The 21,143-nt window shown below is 48.1% G+C and overlaps 1 protein-coding gene across 5 annotated transcripts in view; it reads left to right on the top strand.

The window, feature by feature from the left end:
- The window catches only part of LOC116946079 (caskin-1-like), a 153,461-nt gene that overhangs the window by 71,047 nt on the left and 61,271 nt on the right, over positions 1–21,143 (top strand). For all 5 annotated transcript variants that reach the window (XM_076069829.1, XM_076069828.1, XM_076069827.1 and 2 more), the window contains exons 7-10: positions 9,858–9,966; positions 15,281–15,389; positions 18,120–18,214; positions 19,055–19,169. In XM_076069829.1, the coding sequence (XP_075925944.1) occupies positions 9,858–9,966; positions 15,281–15,389; positions 18,120–18,214; positions 19,055–19,169 (428 nt within the window). The remainder of the gene's footprint in view (positions 1–9,857; positions 9,967–15,280; positions 15,390–18,119; positions 18,215–19,054; positions 19,170–21,143) is intronic.

The following is a 21,143-nucleotide window of genomic DNA, read 5'->3' as shown; positions in this document are numbered from 1 at the left end:
GCGGGCCCATGTCCTTAACACCAGGACCTACCGTGGAGCTGATCTGCCCACTGACCGTCGACTTGTCATCTGTAAGATGTGCATGCCATTCTTCCACTCCGGTGGAGGTTGTACACCCAGGACCCCATTCAAACCCTTAGTGCCATGGTCTCAGCTAGCTGAAGAAAGTTGCAAGCGAGAATTTAATCATCGCTTGCTGCCGGGTTTGGCATCGTCCCCCACTTCTCCTGATGTCGAGGGGAAATGGGCGAGGTTTAGGACTGGCTCATGCAAATGCAATGGCTGCTTTGGGTACACGGTCCAGACCTCCCCAGAGACCCTGGCTGACAGAGGAGGTGTTCAAGCTGGCTGAGAAAAAGCGACAGACCCACTCTCATCGGCTACAGTATCACCACGTCGGAGAATGAGGAGGCTTACCGCAGCCTTCGCTCGGAGGTTTGGAGAGCCGTGAGGCACTGCAAACATGGGTGGTGGTCTCAGGTTGCTGAGGAGATGGAATCTGCCTCAGTGGCTCGCGATCACAAATTGCTCTTTAATTCCATCAAAAAAGTAACCTGCAGCACCACACCTATTACTATCATTAGGGGAAAGAACAATGATCCAATCTCCGACACCCATGAACAGGTTTGCAGATTTGTTGAGCATTTCTGTGAGGTCCTGGGGGAGGAGAAATCCCTCATCCAGGAAAACAACGTGGGACAAAGTGGGGGATGACCCTGCTGAGGCTGTGGTGCCTCAAATATTGGAAGAAAAAGTCACCCCCTGTGAGTGGCTGGCTGAGGTGCCATCTGTTGAGGAAGTACTGAGGGCGATCCGGAGTCCGAGACCAGGAAAGGCACCGATCAGAGATGATCTCCCAAGCGAAATACTGAGGGGGGGGGGGGGGTGGCGTTTGTGCGCAGACTGCCCGACATGACATCATAACAACAGTCTGGACCACTGGACGGGTTCCGCAGGATTGGAAGGGTGCCCTGGTGGTCCCCCTCTTTAAAAGGAGGACCGCACAGACTGTAACAACTACAGGGGCTTCTCACTCCTCAGTGTGCCGGGAAAGGTCCTGGCAAGGATTATTCAACATCGCCTTGCTCAGCACGCTGAAGAGAGGCTTGCGGAGCCCAAATGCGGTTTCAGGAAAGGGCGGTCCTGCACAGATGCCATATTTTCTGTCCGTCTGCTACAGCAGAGGTGTAGGGAATTCCAACAAGACCTACATCTCTGCTTTATTGACCTGGTCAAGGCCTATGATACCATCAGTAGGCCTTGGCTCTGGGTTGTTCTTCGTGCTTTCGGAGACCCTGACCCTCTGCTCATGATCATTAAAGACCTTCATGATGGTGAGCGGCCCCGGGTAAAACTACGTAGCCGGGAGTTAGAGCCATTCCCTGTACACCTTGGGGTGCGACAAGGATGTCCTTTGGCTCCAACATTATTTAACATCTATTTTGACCACGTAGTTCGTGAACCCTTCAATAGCTGTACCGGAGGAATTTCCATCTTGTACAGATACAATGGGAGGCTGATCGATGTCCGGATGCGGTCAAGGGATGGCTCTCTATTGCTCAACCATGTTATGTATGCCGATGATCTGGTAATTGCTGCTCACTCAGAGGAGGAGTTGGAGGCGCTGCTGCTGAACCTAGAGCTTGCCACCAAGAGGTGGGGACTTTACCATCAGCCCCACCAAAACTAAGCAACTGCCTGGGTATTTGTACCATCGGACACTCCACCCCCACAACTCCCAATTGGTGATAGGGCAGTTGTGGAGAGAGTGGAGAGTTTCCCATACCTTGGCAGTGTGCTCATGACCGGCTCCGGTTTAACAGCAGAGGTCTCACTCCGAATCAGTCGAGCAGCATTATCTTTTCATCGGTTGCGTAACGCTGTGTGGTCTATTGCTCTGCACGAAGCTTCAGGTCTTCTCGGCCACAGTCATTCCCTCCCTTCTATACACTTGCGAAACGTGGACCCCCCTAATGGAACATCTTCGCCGGTTAGAAACATTAGGCTGGCCTGCCTACGATCCATCCTGGGTTTTAACCAGGCTGGATTATGTGAGGAGCTCACAAATCCCATCGGTGAGCTCATCCGGTAGGCAAGGCTAAGTTGGCTGGGTCATGTAGCCCGCATGCCCAGCCACCGCATGCCTAAACAGCTTTTGTTTGGCCGAATCGAGGGGGCTAAACTGGCTCGAGAAGAGATGTAGTGATGTGGTACAGGAGGACGTTGAGCTGAGTGGACTTGCCGATGACTGGTACCTGCGGTATCAAGATCGGCCTCTGTGGAGGAGGCTCGTGAAGGACGCTACTGGGCAGTTGGAGGCAGTCGCCCTCCAACAACAACGGAGGGCGGAGGAGCGACGCTCACAACAACAAGCGGAGCGCCGTGTGGCTAAAGCACAGCAGGTTGGCATAGTAGGGGGCACAGGTGGTGCATCAGCCAGTCATCTCAGTCAGTCGACCCGTGGCACCTGGGTCTGCCCCGTGACCTCCTGCAGCGGGCGTTCGACACTTCACGTGGCCTCAAGGTGCACATGGCCTGGCACAAGCGTTGTGGTGACGTCACCGCCACTTAGTGGCGAATGGCGGTTGTTGTTGTGTGTTTGTGCTCGCTCTTGCGTAGTTGAAGTAGTGGGGCTCGGTAGTGCAACGGTGAGCGCGCCGCGCTACCAACTCAGCGACCAGAGTTTGATTCCCGCTCACGGCCCACCAACACCACTGACGATTGTCTTGCACTGGGCCTCCCCTAGGTCGACTCAGCCCTCATAAACGTACCCGGTGCGTTGTGTGAACATCAGCACTGGGGGAGATAAAAGCCTTCAGGATGTGCTCGCTGAACAGCGCTCTCACCCCGCCATGTTGCCTCTTAGAGGCTACCAGCGGCGGGGGGATCTGTAGCTATTCGGCGGCTGCGTACAGCCGTCCACGTGCGTGTCTAATGCTGGGTGAGTGGCGTGCGGGCTGCATTAGCAGCTGCATGACTAATGCAGCTGATAAGCGCCTGTGTCTGGGAAATGTGCCCGCCGCTGCTGCCAGTCAGCGGTGGGTCGGCAGCGACGGCGCTTGACGGCGCAGACGAATGACCCCGTGGTGGTAGAGGCACGCAAAGACAAAGATCTCCCGTGTAGCCTTAGAGGACTGTTGGGGCAAGTGCTGTTAGCGAGCACCTACGAAGGCCGGAACGGTACTCGAGGGTGGGGGGGTGGGTGGGCGGACAGCATCACGCCCGACCGCCTTTGTCTCCCCAGCGGCGATGTTTACGCACCGCGCCCAGGTACTCATTTGAGGCTGAGTCGACCTAGGGGAGGCCCAGCACCGGTTCAGCCAATCGTCGTCGGTGTTGGCCGTGAGCGGGAATCGAACTCGGTTGGCCGGGTTCGTAGCGCAGCGTAGCGCTAACCGCTGGACGCACGCACACGGGAAACCCTAAATAATGTTGGGGGCAAGTGCTGTTGGTGAACACCTCTTAAGCCCAGCACGGCGCATGCAAAGAGGTAAGCGTCGTGGTCAATGCCACGACCCAGTGGCCGACGTTTAGACACTGCGATGCCTCGTACGCGTTTAACACCGAGGGGACCTCGGCGAAGCCCAGTCCCTGTTCTGATATCGCTCGCCACCGATGGTATCCATGGCCCAAGTCGGCATGTTGTTGTTGTTATTGTTGTTGTAGCGCAGTGCGCTCATCACTGCACCGTAGATCCACACCCCACACACAGATGCGCGCCTACACGTGCACACACGCGCATGCAGCAGCAGCAGCAGTATGCTCACGGGTAAACGCGTGTCAACACAGGCATGTGCACCGACACGCAAGGCGAGTTCACCCACACATATTTACGTACACGCGAGAATGCTTCCGTGCACATCGATGCGTTACCTTGATGGGTGTCTATTCATTAACATCACCATCATTTATGAGGCACAGATTGATCGACTGATTCGATCGTTGCGACTTCAATGCACGTGCGTCAATTTTTTGTTGGAAGAATTATTTATATTTGTTGCTGCAAATGATATGTGAATGACACGCGAATGTTACGTTTTATGGTTATGGAGCACAATTAGAAACTGGTACAAAGAAGATGAAACAAGTGAGGAAATAATACAAATGAGATGGCGAAAAAAGGGTAAAAACTCTTCTTATTTTTTCACACTTTGATACTGGCAAAAATGTCTCATTTTGTAGCTGCTCGCCCTGAGCTATAAATCCTCTGATAGTGGCATTGTCCTTGTACTGGTCGCCTTTAGGCGTTCTGTTGTCTGACACTGGTAGTGAGACTAGGCCCTAAAGAAGGCTGCCTCTGGTGTATGCCAATCAGTTGTGGCTTTATAGAGCAGATCATTTTCTCACCTGAAGACGGATGCTTGTGTTGCGACCGAAACGTCGTGATCTATTATTATTATTATTTTTTTTTTCTTTACCTACGTGACTTTACCGAAAGAACCAGAGAGTATGAATTCCTGCAGTCACGAAAGCTTCAAATCAAGACTGAATGCCTATACTGTATCGTTAGAGCGTGTTTGCGTGTTCACCACAAGTACTGTGCGTGGTTAATGCAGTAACTTGATTCCTTGCAGAAGAAGGTTTTTATTTGGTGTTTGAACATCTTAACACCTGTTTTATTGCCAGAAAGGGTAAAACCTCTTCTTATTTTTTCATACTGAGATGGCGAAAATTTAGACGGAAAAATATCGACTCTGTAATTGAACAAGAATGCTTCATTGTGACAAATTATTGAATCGCTGCAGGGCCGTGTTGTTACCTGCCCAATCATCTTCATCATCAAACTATTTTCTCTGTTTACCTTAATCATCCTTTGTCCATAATAGTATCTGTATTATGCAATCATCATTTATCCACCATCGTCATAAAGTATGCGGATGATAGATTATCATCAGCATCATCATCAATCTGTATGGTTGTCATGTATAATCGTTACCATCGTTAATTATCATAATTGTCATCCCTTTATGTGTTGTAAGTAGCATATTTAATTACGATAGTGGCAACCAGTACTCTCACCATTCTCATCGTAATTATTAAAATACATTTTACAATGTATATTTGTTTAACAGCAAACGCTGTTGGTGTTTTATTGTTTGCATGCACGACAAAATGCGTGCGGGCAAGGTTATTTTTCCTTTAAAAAAAAATGAAGTTATGATTTTAAAGTTCTAACAAACGCCACCCATGTCTGGGAAGTAATTTACTGTGCTATTAAAGGATTCATCAAAACTACAAGACCACAAGCAATGATGAAACTTGCACAATGAATTTACTTTTTAATTAACAATGATAGTACAGTGACACTTGCAATTTCCAGATTAAAGTCCACTATATTTTCCACAAGGCTGAGAACCATGAAAGAAAGAAATAAAGCGATTTTAATTTAGATTTAAAGCTTTCGTGACTGCAGGGATTCATATTCTTGGTTCTTTCGGTAAAGTCACGTAGAAGGGAAACAATAAAATAATAAAAAAATATAAAAAGAATATAAAAAAATATTAAAAAAAAATTCTCACGACGTTTCGACTGCAACACACGCAATCATCATCAGGTGTGAAAACCACAGCAAGAAAATGGTATTATTTTGTTGTTTCCCTTCTACGTGACTTTACCGAAAGAACCAAGAATATAATAACGACTTGTCATTAAAACCAACAATTTGCAGGTCTAGCATTCTTCTGCATTGCCAACAAAGTAGTTACTGAATTTTTCTCAGTAGATATGTATTATGGGGTTTTCTTTACATTAAAATTCGTTTAATTTCTGAGATGGATTTTCTTTTTTAAATTATTGATACGTGGGAGTAAATGGTGGCACGTGCTCGTTATATGAACAATTCAATTATTTACAACGTTTAATCAACCTCATGCATGTGGATCTATGCTGTGCGTGTTCCCCCCCCCATCCAATCAGAAGCAGCCTCGGCCGTGCAGGGCCAAGCTTGGCTCAGCCCCGCACCAATTTCCTCTTTCTCATCCCACACTTCACAGCCGTGCGGCTCTTCAGATCACCCCTCCCCTCCTACCCACCCCTCCCCTCCTACCCACCCCTCCCCTCCTACCCACCCCTCCCCTCCTACCCACCCCTCCCCTCCTACCCACCACTCCCCTCCTACCCACCCCTCCCCTCTTACCCACCCCTCCCCTCCTACCCACCCCTCCCCTCCTACCTACCCCTCCCCTCCTACCCACCCCTTCCTCCCCTCCTCCTATCCCCCCCTACCCTCCCCTTCCTCCTACCCACACCCCCTCCTCTCCTACCCACCCCTTCTATCCCCCTCCTACCTACCCCCCTTCTCCCCCCCCTCCTACCCCCCTTCTCCCCCCCCTCCTACCCACCCCTCCCCCTTCCTCCTACCCACCCATCCCCCTCCCTCCTACCAACCTCTCCCCTCCCTCCTACCCACCCCTCCCCCTTCCTCCTACCCACCTCTCCCCCTTCCTCCTACCCACCTCTCCCCCTTCCTCCTACCCACCCCACCTGTTTGCCCCCCCCCCCCCCGCCTATCCGTCTCTGTTCCCTCTGGCTGTAGGAAAGCGATTGTAGTTGTGTAAACAGGCTATTTGGTTGATACTCGCATTGGCAGTGATGCACAGCTACAAATAATGTGTACTCAATACGTGCAGAAATAGCACTGCGTGAATTAGGAAACATATGCTATGGGTGACATTTCAGGTGATGGCCTTTCTTCAGAGCACGTTTTGAGTACACATTCAAGGCAGTGTTATTGAATATTTTTTTTGTTGGATTTAAATACATATATGTTTATTACTAACACGGTTTAAGGTATGCCTTGGTTAACGTATATTATCCCAAGATAAAAGTTGTTATTTTGTAACATGAGCACGAGGTTTTGCAACATTGCCCTGAAATTGACCTGATTGCAGGACGCGTTGACCCTGTGACCTTACGACTATTTCCAATGGCGGCTCATGTAGGGTCACCACCTTGTCCACTGCATATTCCTCATTCAGCACGAGGTCTATCATCAGAATTGTGCAGGGAGACTGATAAAGTTCAACACAAATACCAGCGCCATGTTGCGGCACAAAGCATTACCTGCTCCCTAAACACTGATGCCAATTCCCAGACTGCACGATGTCAAACCCGGGCAAGAGGTGGCAGCCCTGAACTCGGCTGTACGATCCTGAGAGCGTGCAAGCGGGCTTAGACTGCTGCGGGAATTCGGGTCGGCCCCACTCGGCCTGTTTCACAAACCGAGCCGGCTCACTTCGAAGTGACCGTGGAAAAGCCGCATTGAAGAACGCAAATCAAGTAATTAAACAACTTTGAAAGTACGAGGGGCGATTGGAGATTTTCTTGAGTTTTGCCTGACGTTAAAGGAGTGGCACTGCGAGGTTGAATTCTCAGGGTCATATTTTGCAGGTGTCTGGATTCGTTTTGTTGAAAATTAGGAGACGAAAAAACAGCCCAACTTACCAACCCATCAGCCAACTAACCAACCAACCAATCAACAAGCTGAGCGGCCAGCAAACAAATGCAGTGGCTAATGTGCGGCTCGAACACTGTCCGCAACGGATTGCATATGAAGTGGGACATTGAGGGCTGGAGCTGGTGGCCGTGCACCCTGGGTATGACGACTTTGCAGTTGATGCAACCGAAGTGGCTGGTGGCTCTGCCTGTAGGACGTGGAGAGTGGCATCGAGAATGGGGAAAGAGAGTGCTTGGCATGAAGTGCCCGATGAGCGTTGAGATAAGTTCCCACGTGATGCCCCTCGCTGCTCTCTCTCTCTCTTAAAAAAAGTGCCGCGATGAGATCCTGGGTCGTTCCAGTTTTGCGAGCACTTGTCTGGAGGGAGGCCTTGTGGGCGCGCTGCCGTGGCCACGGGGTTCGCTGGGAGCAAGCGGCCACCGCCCACAACCACCACCCGACATCGCTATTCGTTTGGGTAGGGATTTTATGGTTTGTTGGGCTCGTAGAGGGGTGATGTTCTATGAATGGAATGCGGGATATAGCGATGGATGTGGCTGCCGCGTTGGGTTACCGGGTTGCAGCGCTGAAATGTCACGATTCCAAGTCGAGCTTGGGTTCGAGAGTCTGGTATGTATTTTTTTTTAACACTGCAGAGAATGGCAGTATCTCTAGTGGGCTGCAGGGGCGTAACGTGACCCCATGGACGTTGTACACATTGAAAATCGTTCATTTATACACAGGCGATTGAGTGCATGTATCGTGCGTGAGCTGAAGAAATTCTGTCACTGAATGAATTTATTTTTCATGGTTCCGAGTTAGTAATGTGTTCGGTGTTGAGGTATCGTGCTGGGCTATAGTGCTGGGCTAAAGTTCTGGGATAGATGCTGACTGCAGTGCTGGACGTTGTGATGAAACTCTAGCACTCTCTGTCACGTTCCAGTGGTGGGTGCTGCTCTTTCGTACTGGACAGGGTGCTGTCGTGTGCTTGCCGCCTGGGTATGCAGTATTAGGCTATAGTGTGAGGTTATGTTTATTTATCTTAAATACATTTATGCTCTTCACCCAGGAAAGACTCGCTGAGTCTCGAGGCTCGTTTATCCAGAATCGAACCCAGACCCTTGTCACTTTAAGTGCTACCACTGCAGCACCTTGTTGCGTTAGAGTGTTTGAGCTGTAGTGTGGGGCTACAGGGCCCGTTCATCGTTTGATTTGTATTGAGCCATATATTTAGTGCTTGGGTTCGAATGCTGAGTTAGGTATTGGGATAAATGTGCCAGGGTGTTACTGCTCATATTGTGATGGTGCAGGGTACTGCGTTAGGCTCTGTGCATTATTTCAGGGTGTACGGCATTCCATTGGGTCGGAGGAATGAGCCCCAAAAGTAAAATGTGTGATGGAATTTAGGCGGTTTCCTGAACGTTGTTTTTCGTCTTTTTCTTTTTTCTCAATGGCAAGATGGAGCATACGACGCTCTATGTGTACATCGCGGTTATGAAGCCGTTGTATTTTATGAACGTGTTGTTTAACATTCAATGCATCATTATCTACCCAGTCACGTGAAACAGCAGGAATATATGGTGGTTAAGCAATAATCTTTTAACACTCTGTGTGTAGCTGCTGATGTACACTGCATAACAAGCATGAGATGTCACGGATATTTTATTTTTAATCTGCTCCGTAATTATGTTTTTTTTTATAATAATTTTCATTATCATTGCTTTTACAGTCTATTACTCGTAACTGCTCTTGGTCTTCGCCCATTTCTACCGGCTTTAGCGTCACGCTCTGCGAGAGGTGAAATATCCAGTTCGATGCCGATGGTGATCGTATGTTTGTACGTGTTTCGATTTAAAGGGGTTTATACTGTTTGGCTGACCATGCCTTATGAGTAAAACAAATTAACCTCTTGGCCAAAATTTCCAGTGACTAAAATAGTCGTATTTGTGCTAAGTTTCATGTTTCTAGATCTTCTGGACACCAATTACAATGTACATCGGTCACTAAGTCACGACCACATACGGGATACTTATTGAATAAAACTGAGTAACAGCAGGCTGTGATGGGCGGGACACGTGTGCGGGGTGGAGGACAGAAGTTTACCAAACCAGGTACCGGAGTGGCACGCAGACGTTTCTAACTCATCGTGAACCCCAGATGGCTGCGATGAGATTATAGGAGAGGTCCTCAATGGGATGAAGCGATGGCGTCGGTTTCATGGCTTTGACGCTACGTACCTATGTGTATATGACGTTGAATTTATTTCGCACCGCACGTAGCCAACCGCGCGAATCGCAGGTGCTGTGGAACTGCGATCGCACGCACCCTTACTTGCGCTGCACGGTTGCGGGAGGCTCGCCGTGGCCGCGGTTTCGCGTGCGCGAGCGCGACTCGGAACGTGCGCCGTCTCCCCCTCGTCCAGGCTGCTCCTCAACGCCGGCATCGACATCAACCGGCAGACGCGGTCGGGCACGGCGCTGCACGAGGCGTCGCTCTACGGCAAGACAGAGGTGGTGCGCCTGCTCATCGACGTGAGGCCACACGTGGATAAACACGCGCTCGCACGCACACGCACACACACACGCACACGCGCACACACACACGCACACACACGCGCACGCACACGCGCGCGCCAGTGCGTTTGCAAACAAAGACAAAGATTCACCCCCAACCCTCCCCGAAAGCCTGTTGGGGAAAATGCTGCTCGTGAGCACCTATGAAGGCCGGCACGGTACACGAGAGGGTGGGTGGCCAGTGGCAATGTTTACACACTACACAACGCGTACTCATTTGAGGCTGAATCGACCAAGAGGAAACCCAAGAAGAGTTCAGATAATCGTCACTGTTGTGGGTTGGTGGATCGCACAAATGTTGTGAAACTCCCTTCCCTTGGCTCGCCAGGAGGTGGTACAGCAACAACAGTCGACTCTACCTTATCCGTCTGTAAGGGATAGAGTACTCTTTGGTTCTTTCGGTGAGGTCACATAGGTATAAAATAAAATAAATCACGACGTTTCAATCGCAACACAAGCGTCTGTCATCAGGTGAAACAGATACAGCAGGAGAACTGCTGACATAGGAGTAAGAGCTGCTGCAACAAGAGTTTATATTGGATTTTTGTGGGCTCAACCCAGTGGTAAGTGGGCGGAGCTAGAGAAGGAATTTGTACGTAACTGTGAGAGATTAGCATATCAATGTAAGAGATATTAGCATGTCAATGTAAGAGAGATGAGCGTGTCGATGTTAGACGGTCCCAGCCACCGGAGGTGGTGGGGATCCTGTGCCTGGGCTGCTTCACCAAAATCCGATATAAACCCTTGTTACAGCAGCTCTTTCTCCTATGTCAGCAGTTCTCCTGCTGTATCTGTTCCCCCTGATGACGTCTGCTTGTGTTGCGATCGAAATGTCGTGATTTAATTTTATTTTATTTTATACCTACTACGTGACTTTACCGAAAGAACCAAAGAGTATGGATCCCTGCAGTCACGAAAACTTCAAATCTAAAGGGATAGAGTGTTTACCTCACGCAGGTACAAATATTATCGCAGGTCTAAATATTATCGCAAGTCTAAATATTATCGATTCAATTGTGCAGTTTTTGGTAAGCGAAAATATTCCAGTTTGTGCCTCCCAAACGGGGATATTTTTCTATCTCTCAAACCAGGAAGCAAAATTGTGACTTTTTTTGTTTTTAAACCTGGGCCTAAGTAGGTTTGCATATAAACGTTTTTTAGGATGCTGCTAAATATATGCGATGGCATCACAGTTTCAACAACTCAACATTTTGGGTCATTTCCAGAAGAGAGTAAGTTAAAGTCATTGGTACAATAAACGGTGTCGTCTTCGGCGACCGTAGGCTGTAAATTAATGATCGAGTTGCGTCAAGCACTTCAAAGGCCAAATGTGTAAAAAAAAGGAGATTTATCACATTTTAATTGCTTGTTCAAGGATGCATTAAACTCAACACAGCATATTTTTCGGGTTGTGCTAAGAGTGTCATTAAATATGCATTGGAAAGCAGCATTAAAGTACATTCGAATATCAGCGATGCGGTGATTTCCTCAGTTAAACTTTGCCGCGTAATGCTCTTTGTTGGCAGCCTGTCTGCTAAATTGACCTGTGTGTGTATTTTCACGTATTACGTTAAACTGCGAGCAGGAGATGAAACTCGATTTTACCCAGAAAAGCCTCCTCACTGATTCTCAAGGACAACTATTTTTTTAAGAAGGTCCCGCATTGTGCTGCTTAACTGATTTTTTTCATTGAGTAAATTTACCTGGAGAGTGCGTGGAGAAAACCCACACACACACGCACGAGAAGAGAACACTCAAACTCCAATTTCAAGGTAGGTGAGCGGCTTGCTGAACTCATATCTAGCGGTCAACTTTTAGCCCTGCTGGCATGTTACTCACACACAATGATCTCGAACCCAGTCAATAAATCACTGGATTGTATGTATGTATGAATGTTGAACTTTTTTTGCATCGTATATTGCCAACCACGCTAATCGGAGGTGCGAATTACACACAGACGTGCTCCACCACTATAACCACCACAACCGCGCTTGGCTGTAATATTCAGCCATCTAATGATGTGCCAGCTGATTGGTTAAAATTTATTCTTTGGCTCACAATTAATAGTTACATACGTCGGCAGTGACACGGCCTGGCGGGAGTACGTTCGCCACTTACTGCAGAGGTGCACGGTAGGAATCCAGCGGTCGCCCCAACTATAACTGCGGGTGCAACAATCATAATGGATACGCTTCATCTGCTTCCCAAGTGGATGTTAAAGGTCCCCAGACATCATTCGTCTGCTGAAGTAGGTCATCGTGTGTGCCGGACGTCACGGTCCAAAGTTGCCAAGAAAAAACATGGCCTGCAATTCGGGTTATGTTTAAAACGTGGGCTTTTGCACCCAATATTATCCATAATAGAAGTTTTTGGGTTATATCATGTCAAAATAAATGTGTCGTTAAACCCGCCACCACCCGAGACAGCCGATTCGTAAGGTTTGTCATGTGAACAAAACATGCCAATTCGTTACGAGTGTAATGAGCGACTTCTGCGACACGTCGTGTAGAGGGGACTTCTTCTTTATCACTCACACTGGGCACAACACAGGCCAACACTGATTCTTTCTCACACTGAGTATAACGCTAGATATAACCGTCTCTACTGGCTACACACAGCCGATCACTCGGCGTGGTCCCATCTCCCTCACTCGGCTACGCCGCTGGCTAGCGGCGTCACGGTGACGGCGATGGAAACCCCGCAGGAGATCTTCCACGTGGCCGGACGACGGAGAGAGATTTCGGCGAGAAGCAACGCAGCCAGGACCCAAGACCCCGCACACGAATGCCGAGCCCCGGGTCCGCTCCCCCTTATATCCCCCCAGGCGTGGCTTGGCCACGCCTCCGGCCACGCCCTCTCGTGGAACCTTCGAGCAGGTTCCCGGAGTATCTCGGCTAGCTCCACCTTACACCTTTGCCCCAGATAAACCTCCTTCTCTGATTGGTTGGTGCTTAACCGTGCCCGTACCCATGGTTCCCCTTCCAGGCCAGCAGGTGTCACCCTGTCATTACACTAGTAAAGTTTGTACACGTGAATTTTGACTCATTGTTTTTTTTCGGTAAAGTCACGTATGTAGAAATACAATAAAATTATATTAAAACAAAAAACAACCACGACGTTTCGATCACAACGCAAGCGATCTTAATCAGGTGTCAAGAACAAATCACGGAGGTAAATACAACAAAAAAGATGAGAGGCAAGAATTCAACAAACCTGAAAAAACATTATGTGAAGCACATCCAGTCAGGCCAACAACACAGACACTTCCTGGCGGACCACGAATTTCAGAAGAGTGTTAAATTTCGTGTTTAACCTTTGGATTGCACATACCAGCATAGATAGAATGAAAAATACGAGGTATACGGTCAGTAGAAATACATATACAAGTCCACCAAGAGGTAAGGAGGGAGGAAAGACGGACAGGGAGGCAGAGAGAGAGAGAGAGGGGGCAGCTCAAAAAAGGACCACCTCTTGTAAATACAAAACGGCAGCTCAAAAAATGACCACCTCTTGTAAATACAAAACGGCAGCTCAAAAAATTGCACATCTTACACGTAATTACAACGGTAACTTCCCCGTAGAAGTGTGATAATAAAGTATTAAAGCTTTATCACACTTCTACGGGGAAGTTACCGTTCTCACCATGGGAATGTGGAATTTTCATGACAGAGCTTGGGGTCACCAAAGTCGATCTCCTTCTGTCGTACGGCTGCTGATGCAGAGCAACAGCTACGGTGTCACATTCAGGTGTTCAGGCCAGACAGCCGCGTCAGGAGCAGCGGAGCGTACCGCTGTGATGTCTCCTTCGTATTTGTGTATCGGACGTTGCCCCGTGAAACGTTCTACGGTCTGTTCTGGATGACCACGGTCGCACACCACAGGGTTTAACATTTTTTCCATTCGTGCGTCGGGAATGCGCATCTGCCACGGTTTGTACGGCTGCGGTTCAGGGTGAACCAGGGGCGATGAGAACATCGCAAATGGCTCGCTCGAGCGGTTTTTTTGTTCCCTCGTCTGGAGTGCACGACCCACACTGCCGCAGCACGGCGCGCGGCGGTTCGCGCTGCACTCGGCCCTCCGTTGCATTGCCAGAGCCTCGTGCCACCGCGCTGCTCAATGCGTGGCTACGATGGATTGCAATCGACCTGGGGGGAGATCCCTGGCAGTTTGGGAGACAGACTCGGTAATGAGGGTAACGCGCACGCCTCTCCGTCCATTACCTGCCCCTAATCGTCGGACCAGGGTCCTGTGTGTTGTGGGGTTTATTTTATGTAGTGGGGGGTGTGGGGTGGGGTGGGTTGACCGATGATATTGGTTGGTTTCCCAGCCCGCAGTCGACTTGCTCGCTCACTCGCCCGCCCAGACGCGGTGACATCTCGTCCCCTGTGGGCGTGCCGTGGCTCTTTGTTTGCGCTCGTGTGTGCACGTGTGGATCGGCGGTGGTTTGTGCGCATTTTGCGCACCATTAATTCGATATTAGGGCGTGTCTGTGTGTGTGTGTACGTGGGGAGCCGTGGCGCAGTGGTTAGCGCGCTGCGCGAGTTTGATTCCCGCTCACGGCCAACATCAGTGACGTTTATCTGAGCTGGCCCTGGTCCTCCCATTGGCCAACTTAGCCATGAACAAGTACCCATTATGATATATTAGCGTTTGCATTGGAGAGACAATATATGTAATTGTGTGCCTTGTGTGCCTTTTGTACATTATTCATTGACTTGATCTAAAGATATGCACGAGCGTTTGCATTCAATTTGCGTGCATTATTCCCGAATCCTGCAATGACCTTGAATCAAAACAGTTAATTTAATCCCTTGGCTAGTGGGTGATGCAGGGATGCGACTATGTCAATTGTTACACCCGATGTATATAAGAGACCTTAACCAATGGAGGGACTGTGCCCTGCCATGTGAACGTGCAATTTCCACTGCTGGCATAGGGATGCCAATGCATGTGAGCGCACATCATGATCTTCGTTAGAGCCGACACAATTTGACTTGTTCATTAGAGCAAAGCACGAGAATTATTCAACTGCAAGAGTGTGCGGAGAAAACCTACGCTTGTTCGGGGAGAACACGCACAATTTACCGCGTGGGCACATTATAAATCTGCTTGCTCTACGACTATATCGCGACCATCTCGCAGCCTTCCCGGCAGGTTTATTTCACACCAGCAGATTTGGAGTATTGCACGCATCATGGATCACTGTGTGTGATCTGCCAAACCCCGCTTCGCTTTTTTACCCCCCGCCCCGCCCCGCCCGCCGCCTACGCAGGCCGGCGTGAACGTGCACATCCGGAACACCTACAACCAGACGGCGCTGGACATCGTGAACCAGTTCACGGGATCGCAGGCCAGCAAGGAGATAAAACACATGCTGCGCGGTGAGTCCACTCCGCTTGTTCGCAGGTTTAAAAAAAACATTATTATTATTATCACTGGGATATTTTATTCGGGATTGTGTTTGGCTGCTCCAATTGTTGTTTGCTGCTCCAACAACAAGGCTACATCATTGTCAGCAGAGGCCAAAAAAAATCGGTTGTCATGGCTGTACATCGTGACATTTTTAATCGTGTCACGTCGCGGAAACTCTCACTAGTAGAATCTCAACTCCAGCCAACGAGATAAAGAAGCAGATTTCCCGTAATTAGAATAAAGTCGATCCGTGTTGATTTCCTAGTTTCCTTGTAAAAAATAAATAAGAAAAATGTGTTCATTACTTTCCACGCATTGTGCTGGCCGCAAACTCTTAGCAGATGCTCATTTCTCTCGTTAATCCGCTGCAAAATTTACCAAGCATCTTCCCGTCTCTCCTTTTTGCATTTGTCAACCATGACGATGTTGCCCTGTGTTTTACGCTCGATGAGTAGATGGCGTACACTGTATATTCAACACATTTGGTCCACTTCATCATCATGGCATGTTGTTGGAGCATGAATTTGAATGATCTCTAACTTGTAACGGTTCTGGAATCCTTAATGTTAGCTGGGAAACTCTATCTTGATGTACTTATGCTTTAATCTTTTTTTTGCCAAACTGGAAATAGATTTGAGAGAATAAATTGGGACATAGTTGGCATATCGGTGAGATGAGAAGAAAAGTGGCAAGCTTCTGAAGCATAGAGCGAGAGCTGATGATAATTATAGAGGAGCGGGATCCTTAGTCTCTCTGGGAATCAAATGTAGAGCTTTACGTTTCAATAGTTCCTATTATTATTATAGAACTTTAATAATCAATCATTAAAACTGTTGTGCACCTGCAGTAATGAGACGCCACTGCAGTGAGTAACAGTTTTAAGGGGGCCTACAGGCTCCTTATTGCTGTACCTGGCAAAAATTGTTACCTTCCATCCATCCGCTCCTCTGTGAGTGCGTGCATGCAAGAACACACGTGCTGAACATGTGCGTCTGTCTGTCTGTGTGCGTGCATTTCCACGTGCAAATTTATTGTACGGTACAAACCCTGAACAAAACAGAGGATCTCTTAATGGACTGGCTCGCCCCATGTTCTGTTTAGTAAAAGGTTACGGTGCAGCCCTGCAATTGCTTGTTCACACCACTGCAAGCAGAAGAGCCTCCACTAGAGGATGCCTCTGGAGGGTATTTTTGCCCTACTCCTCCATGTTGTCCAGACGTGTTTAAAGAGGCCGGAGTACCCCACACTTTACCCCATTACACACGCGCTGCCCGATGATGCTGGATGTAATTACCAGCGAAACGTCGTACTCAACCATTGTAAATTATCTACATCATGGGACTTCCTTTGCCAGTACCAAAATATGATAATAGGTTTTTCTGCTTTAATCTGGCAACAAAACAGGTGTTAAGTTGTTAAAACACCGAACTGAAACCTTTTTCAAGGAATCATGTCTGCATTAACCACAAAAGGCCTTTAGGCGTTCTCTGGTCTAACACTGTTTGAGACGAGGCTCCAAAGAAAGCTGTCTCTGGTGTGGACCAATCAGTTTAATAGACAATGCATATATTATCAAAGTATTTTTTTGTTTGCATTTTGACCACAAGTAATGTGGTTAATGCAGACATGATTCCTTGTAAAAGGTTTCAGTTTGGTCTTTTAACAACTCACACCTGCTTTGCTGCCAGATAAAAGGGGAAAAACCTATTATCATTGTAAATGATGTTGGTTCACTCTTCAACACACCGGTGGGCTAAAGTAGTGAACTATTTGTCTTTTGAAAACGTGTCACATGTTTTACTGTTTGGCCGTGTCGGGTGGTGGAGGGGTTACGACACATTTATAAATAACGCGATCTAACCCAAAAACCTTTATTATGAATAATATTGGTCGCGAAAGCCTACGTGTTAGAACGTGGTGAATCTATTCATTGGCATTGCGTGGACCAGAGGCGGGAGGTACTCAAGAAACGTGCACCGTTGTTTCAAATGCCGCGCCGAGAGATCTCACATTACCAGCAACGTTCGGATTGACGGCGTGATGATCATTATTCCTGGGCAGCATCCACTCGCTTTCGTGCGGGGTGATAATTGCCATGCAGCTGATCAGGGTCTTTATAGGCTTTAATCAAGGTGCAATCTGCACATTTGTGGTGGAGGTGTCTGGTGCGGGATGGAGTGATTGGTCAAACGTGCTGCGTGTGGTGTGCAATTTAATCAATTTAAACAATCTAAACAATTTAAACACTGCCTCCGTCATGGAAAGTTTTCACGGCACAGTTTCAGAGTTGAATTTCGCGCACACGCCGCGTGATATTAAAGTCTTTTTCGCACTCTGTGATGCTTAAGGCTTCAGATATGTTAGATGCTGATTAATTATAATTGCACTGGGTATTGTGGTATTTGAACATTTAATGAAAGTGCATTTCACGTGCAAATGTGAAAGTTCAAATGTATTTTGGGTATTCTGCCATGGTGAAAGTTTGAGCACCCTGGAATTGCAATCTAGAAGCCACCAGTATATTTGACATCATGATAATCATCTTTAAATCCCAATCAGTGCCTCCAAATTTTATACAACTCCAACCCACTGTTCCATTGTTATTCCCGAATAAATTATCATCTCCTTGTCTCTGTTTCTTTCACATCGCGTGAACCTGTCCACCACCTCCAATCTCCCGACCTCCGTCCCATGCACAGAGGCCTCTGCAGTTCTGCAGGTGCGGGCGGTGAAGGACTTCAGCAATGTATACGACCCCGAGAGCCTCACGGTCAAAGCCGGGGACACCATCACGGTGAGTGCCCAGTGGACTCTGCCATGTGTGTAAAGGGCGCGTGTCCTTGTGTGTGTGTGGTGTTTGGGGAAGAGTAGTGTCGCGGATAGCGCTACGAACCCGGCGACCCGAGTTTGATTCCCGCTCACGGTCTTCACCGATGACGATTATCTGGACCGGTCATGGGCCTCCCCTAGGTCGACTCAGCCTCAAATAAGTACCTGGTGCGATGTGTAAACATTGCCACTGGGGAGACAAAGGCGGCCGGGCGTGGTGCTGGCCACCCACCCCCTCGTGTGCTGTGCCGGCCTTCATAGGTGCTGCTCGCTAACAGCACTTGCCCTAACAGTCTGTTACGGGCTACACGGGGGAATCTTTGTCTGTGTGTGTGTTTGTGGGGAACGGTAGTGTAGTGGTTAGCGCGCTGCGCTACGAACCCGGCCCGGCGACCCGAGCATGGTTTCCCACTCACGACCAAACAGCAGTGGCGAAAATTTGACCCGGTCCATGGCCTCCCCGTAAGTCAACTCATCTGCAAATGAGTACCTGGTGTGGTGTGTTAAACATCAGCCCCGGATGAGACGAAGGTTGCCGGGCCTGGTGCTGGCCACTCACCACCTCGTGTGCCGTGCCTGCCTTCACAGGTAATCGCTAATAGCACTTGCCCCAACAATCTGTTGAAGGCTATAGGGGGGATCTTTGTCTTATTTGTTGCTGCTATTTGCGACAGCCGCTACTGCTACGACCATTACCAACTGACACAACGGCTTTGACAGCTATTGCTGCTGTTACGGTCGCGGTGGTCGCTGGCGCTGCTTCCCCCGGTTGCTTGTGCAGCTTCGCGTTCTTTGCCGGCTGCAGGTGGTCGGGCAGCACCTGGACGGGCGCTGGAAGGGGGTGGTGCAGGAAGCTCGGGGCTCCGATCGAGTCGGTTTCTTCCCTCCGACCATCGCCGAGGTCATCAACCGTCGCACAGGTGCCCAACTAGCCATGGCCCTGACGCTATCACTGACACTGACCATACCGCTGGTAAGGGACGTTAACACCGACGCTGACCCAACCGCTGCCGCTGAACCGAACAGTGACCAAGACCCTCGTGCTGTCACGGGACACTGATCTTAACACTGGCACTGACCTTGGAAGCATCACTAACACCGTCACTTTATCCCAGCATGTTGACGGGGAACCTAACTTACACTTTCACTAACACTGACACCGACTCTGTACTTAATCCTCAGCCTGACGCTCTGACACTAGCCCTGATGCTGACCATAATACGTACCCTAACTCTCGCATTCTTCTTAATCCTGATATTAATCTTAACATACATAAGCAAAATATAATTGAAGGTATGAATATGATTCATGTCAGTATTATGTACAGCACAAATTCAGCTCACACAACACATTTAACTTGAACACTGATCGCAACGTTTTGATATGCACTTATAATAGCCACGAGCCTGGCCCTAGCATTAACCAAAGCAAAAAACCCAAGCCTAGGCCTACTTTATTATTCATTTTCAAGTGACAGATTTTCGTTTCTCAAGCTGGATTAAATATGTTGTGATGTTTGGTATTCTTTTGTTTAAATCAGTTACATTTTGCACGAGGAAGAAGTTCATGTAGGCCTCATTCTTGTCCAAGTTTGCCTGTCCCACTATACAAAGCTGTAATTAGAAAATAATGGAAATTTTTAATCGTTTTAATTTTCTGGGACACACGATTTCAATCTTGATTCATCACTGCCATGTTCAGAGTTAAGATCGTCAGTGTGGAAAAATGTATATGCGATTCCAAGTTTTAATGTGAAACGGGTGCACTTACATTTCATCTGTGGTGTAATTGGACACTCAAGAATATGATTTTAGAAAAAGATGCACGTGTTTATCCAATCAGGACATGAATACTCCGTTGCCAATAATTCAATTTCCGAAGCCTTCCCAGATCATTATGAACAAGATACGTTTTTTTTAATCACCTCCTTCGCTGCCAGAAATCAGGATGTGATAACCTAAAAATAACAGGAAAAATATTAAATAACAATACAACCAAAACTGTAATGGACACACGCAGGGAGTCTGGTCTTCATAAAATTGCAACCTTCCAACTCATTAATCCGTGCGAAGTGCACGAGGAACTGTAAAGTAGGAGACTCACGATTGCTTCTGCCGCAAAATCACGCGCGTGCCCCGTGAAGGGGAAATTAAACGAAGCTACAGTTCCACGGTTTTGTTTTCTGCTGCTTGATTTTGGGACGAGCAGGCAAAGATGCAAAAGGCACAGCTTAAATCGTCTCACTCTCGTTAATTAAAATTTTTGGTTGCTGTGCGGCGACACAGGGGTGGGGTGACTTTTGAGACGTAATTCCATCTCTCGGATGCAACTCCCGGGATTCGAGTGAAGAGCCGTCGCATTAACGGGCAGATGTAAACAAAAAAATCGTACTCTGATTCGCAATTTTTTTTTGTGGCAAATGGCGGAAAATGTTTGTCGCAAACCCACCTCCACCCGACGCAGCCAATTAATAATTTTGCCACGTGAACAACCGTGGCCAACGTATTACTGCTTCAGCACAGAGCATTTTAATTGGTGTGACACTTCGCTAGAACAATTCTGGCAAATGCCTGATGATGCTGGTTGTAGCTATCAGCGAAACGTCGCACCCACGTAAATGTTGCGTTTAGCACGGTTGGCTACGTACGATGCGAAATAAGTTCAAAATACATACATAAAACAACACCGATGGTGCTGCTGAAGCCGTAATAAATATACGCGTTTGTTCATCACGTGACAACGTTATTAATTGGCTATGTCGAGTGGAGGCGGGTTTATTACACACATTTTCTTGATGCGATCTGACTAAAAAAGAAAATGAATGATGAATCATGTTGGCTGCAAAAGCATTCGTGTTAAAAATCGTCCCGTCCATTGTGAACCTTTTTACAGTA

Source organism: Petromyzon marinus, chromosome 26, assembly GCF_048934315.1.
Source record: "Petromyzon marinus isolate PM22_M1 ecotype Great Lakes invasive population chromosome 26, UKy_Petmar_22M1.pri1.0, whole genome shotgun sequence".
Classification (NCBI taxonomy): Eukaryota; Metazoa; Chordata; class Hyperoartia; order Petromyzontiformes; family Petromyzontidae; genus Petromyzon; species Petromyzon marinus.
The sequence above is the reverse complement of the archived record's forward strand: the minus strand, read 5'-3'. Positions and strand labels throughout refer to the sequence as shown.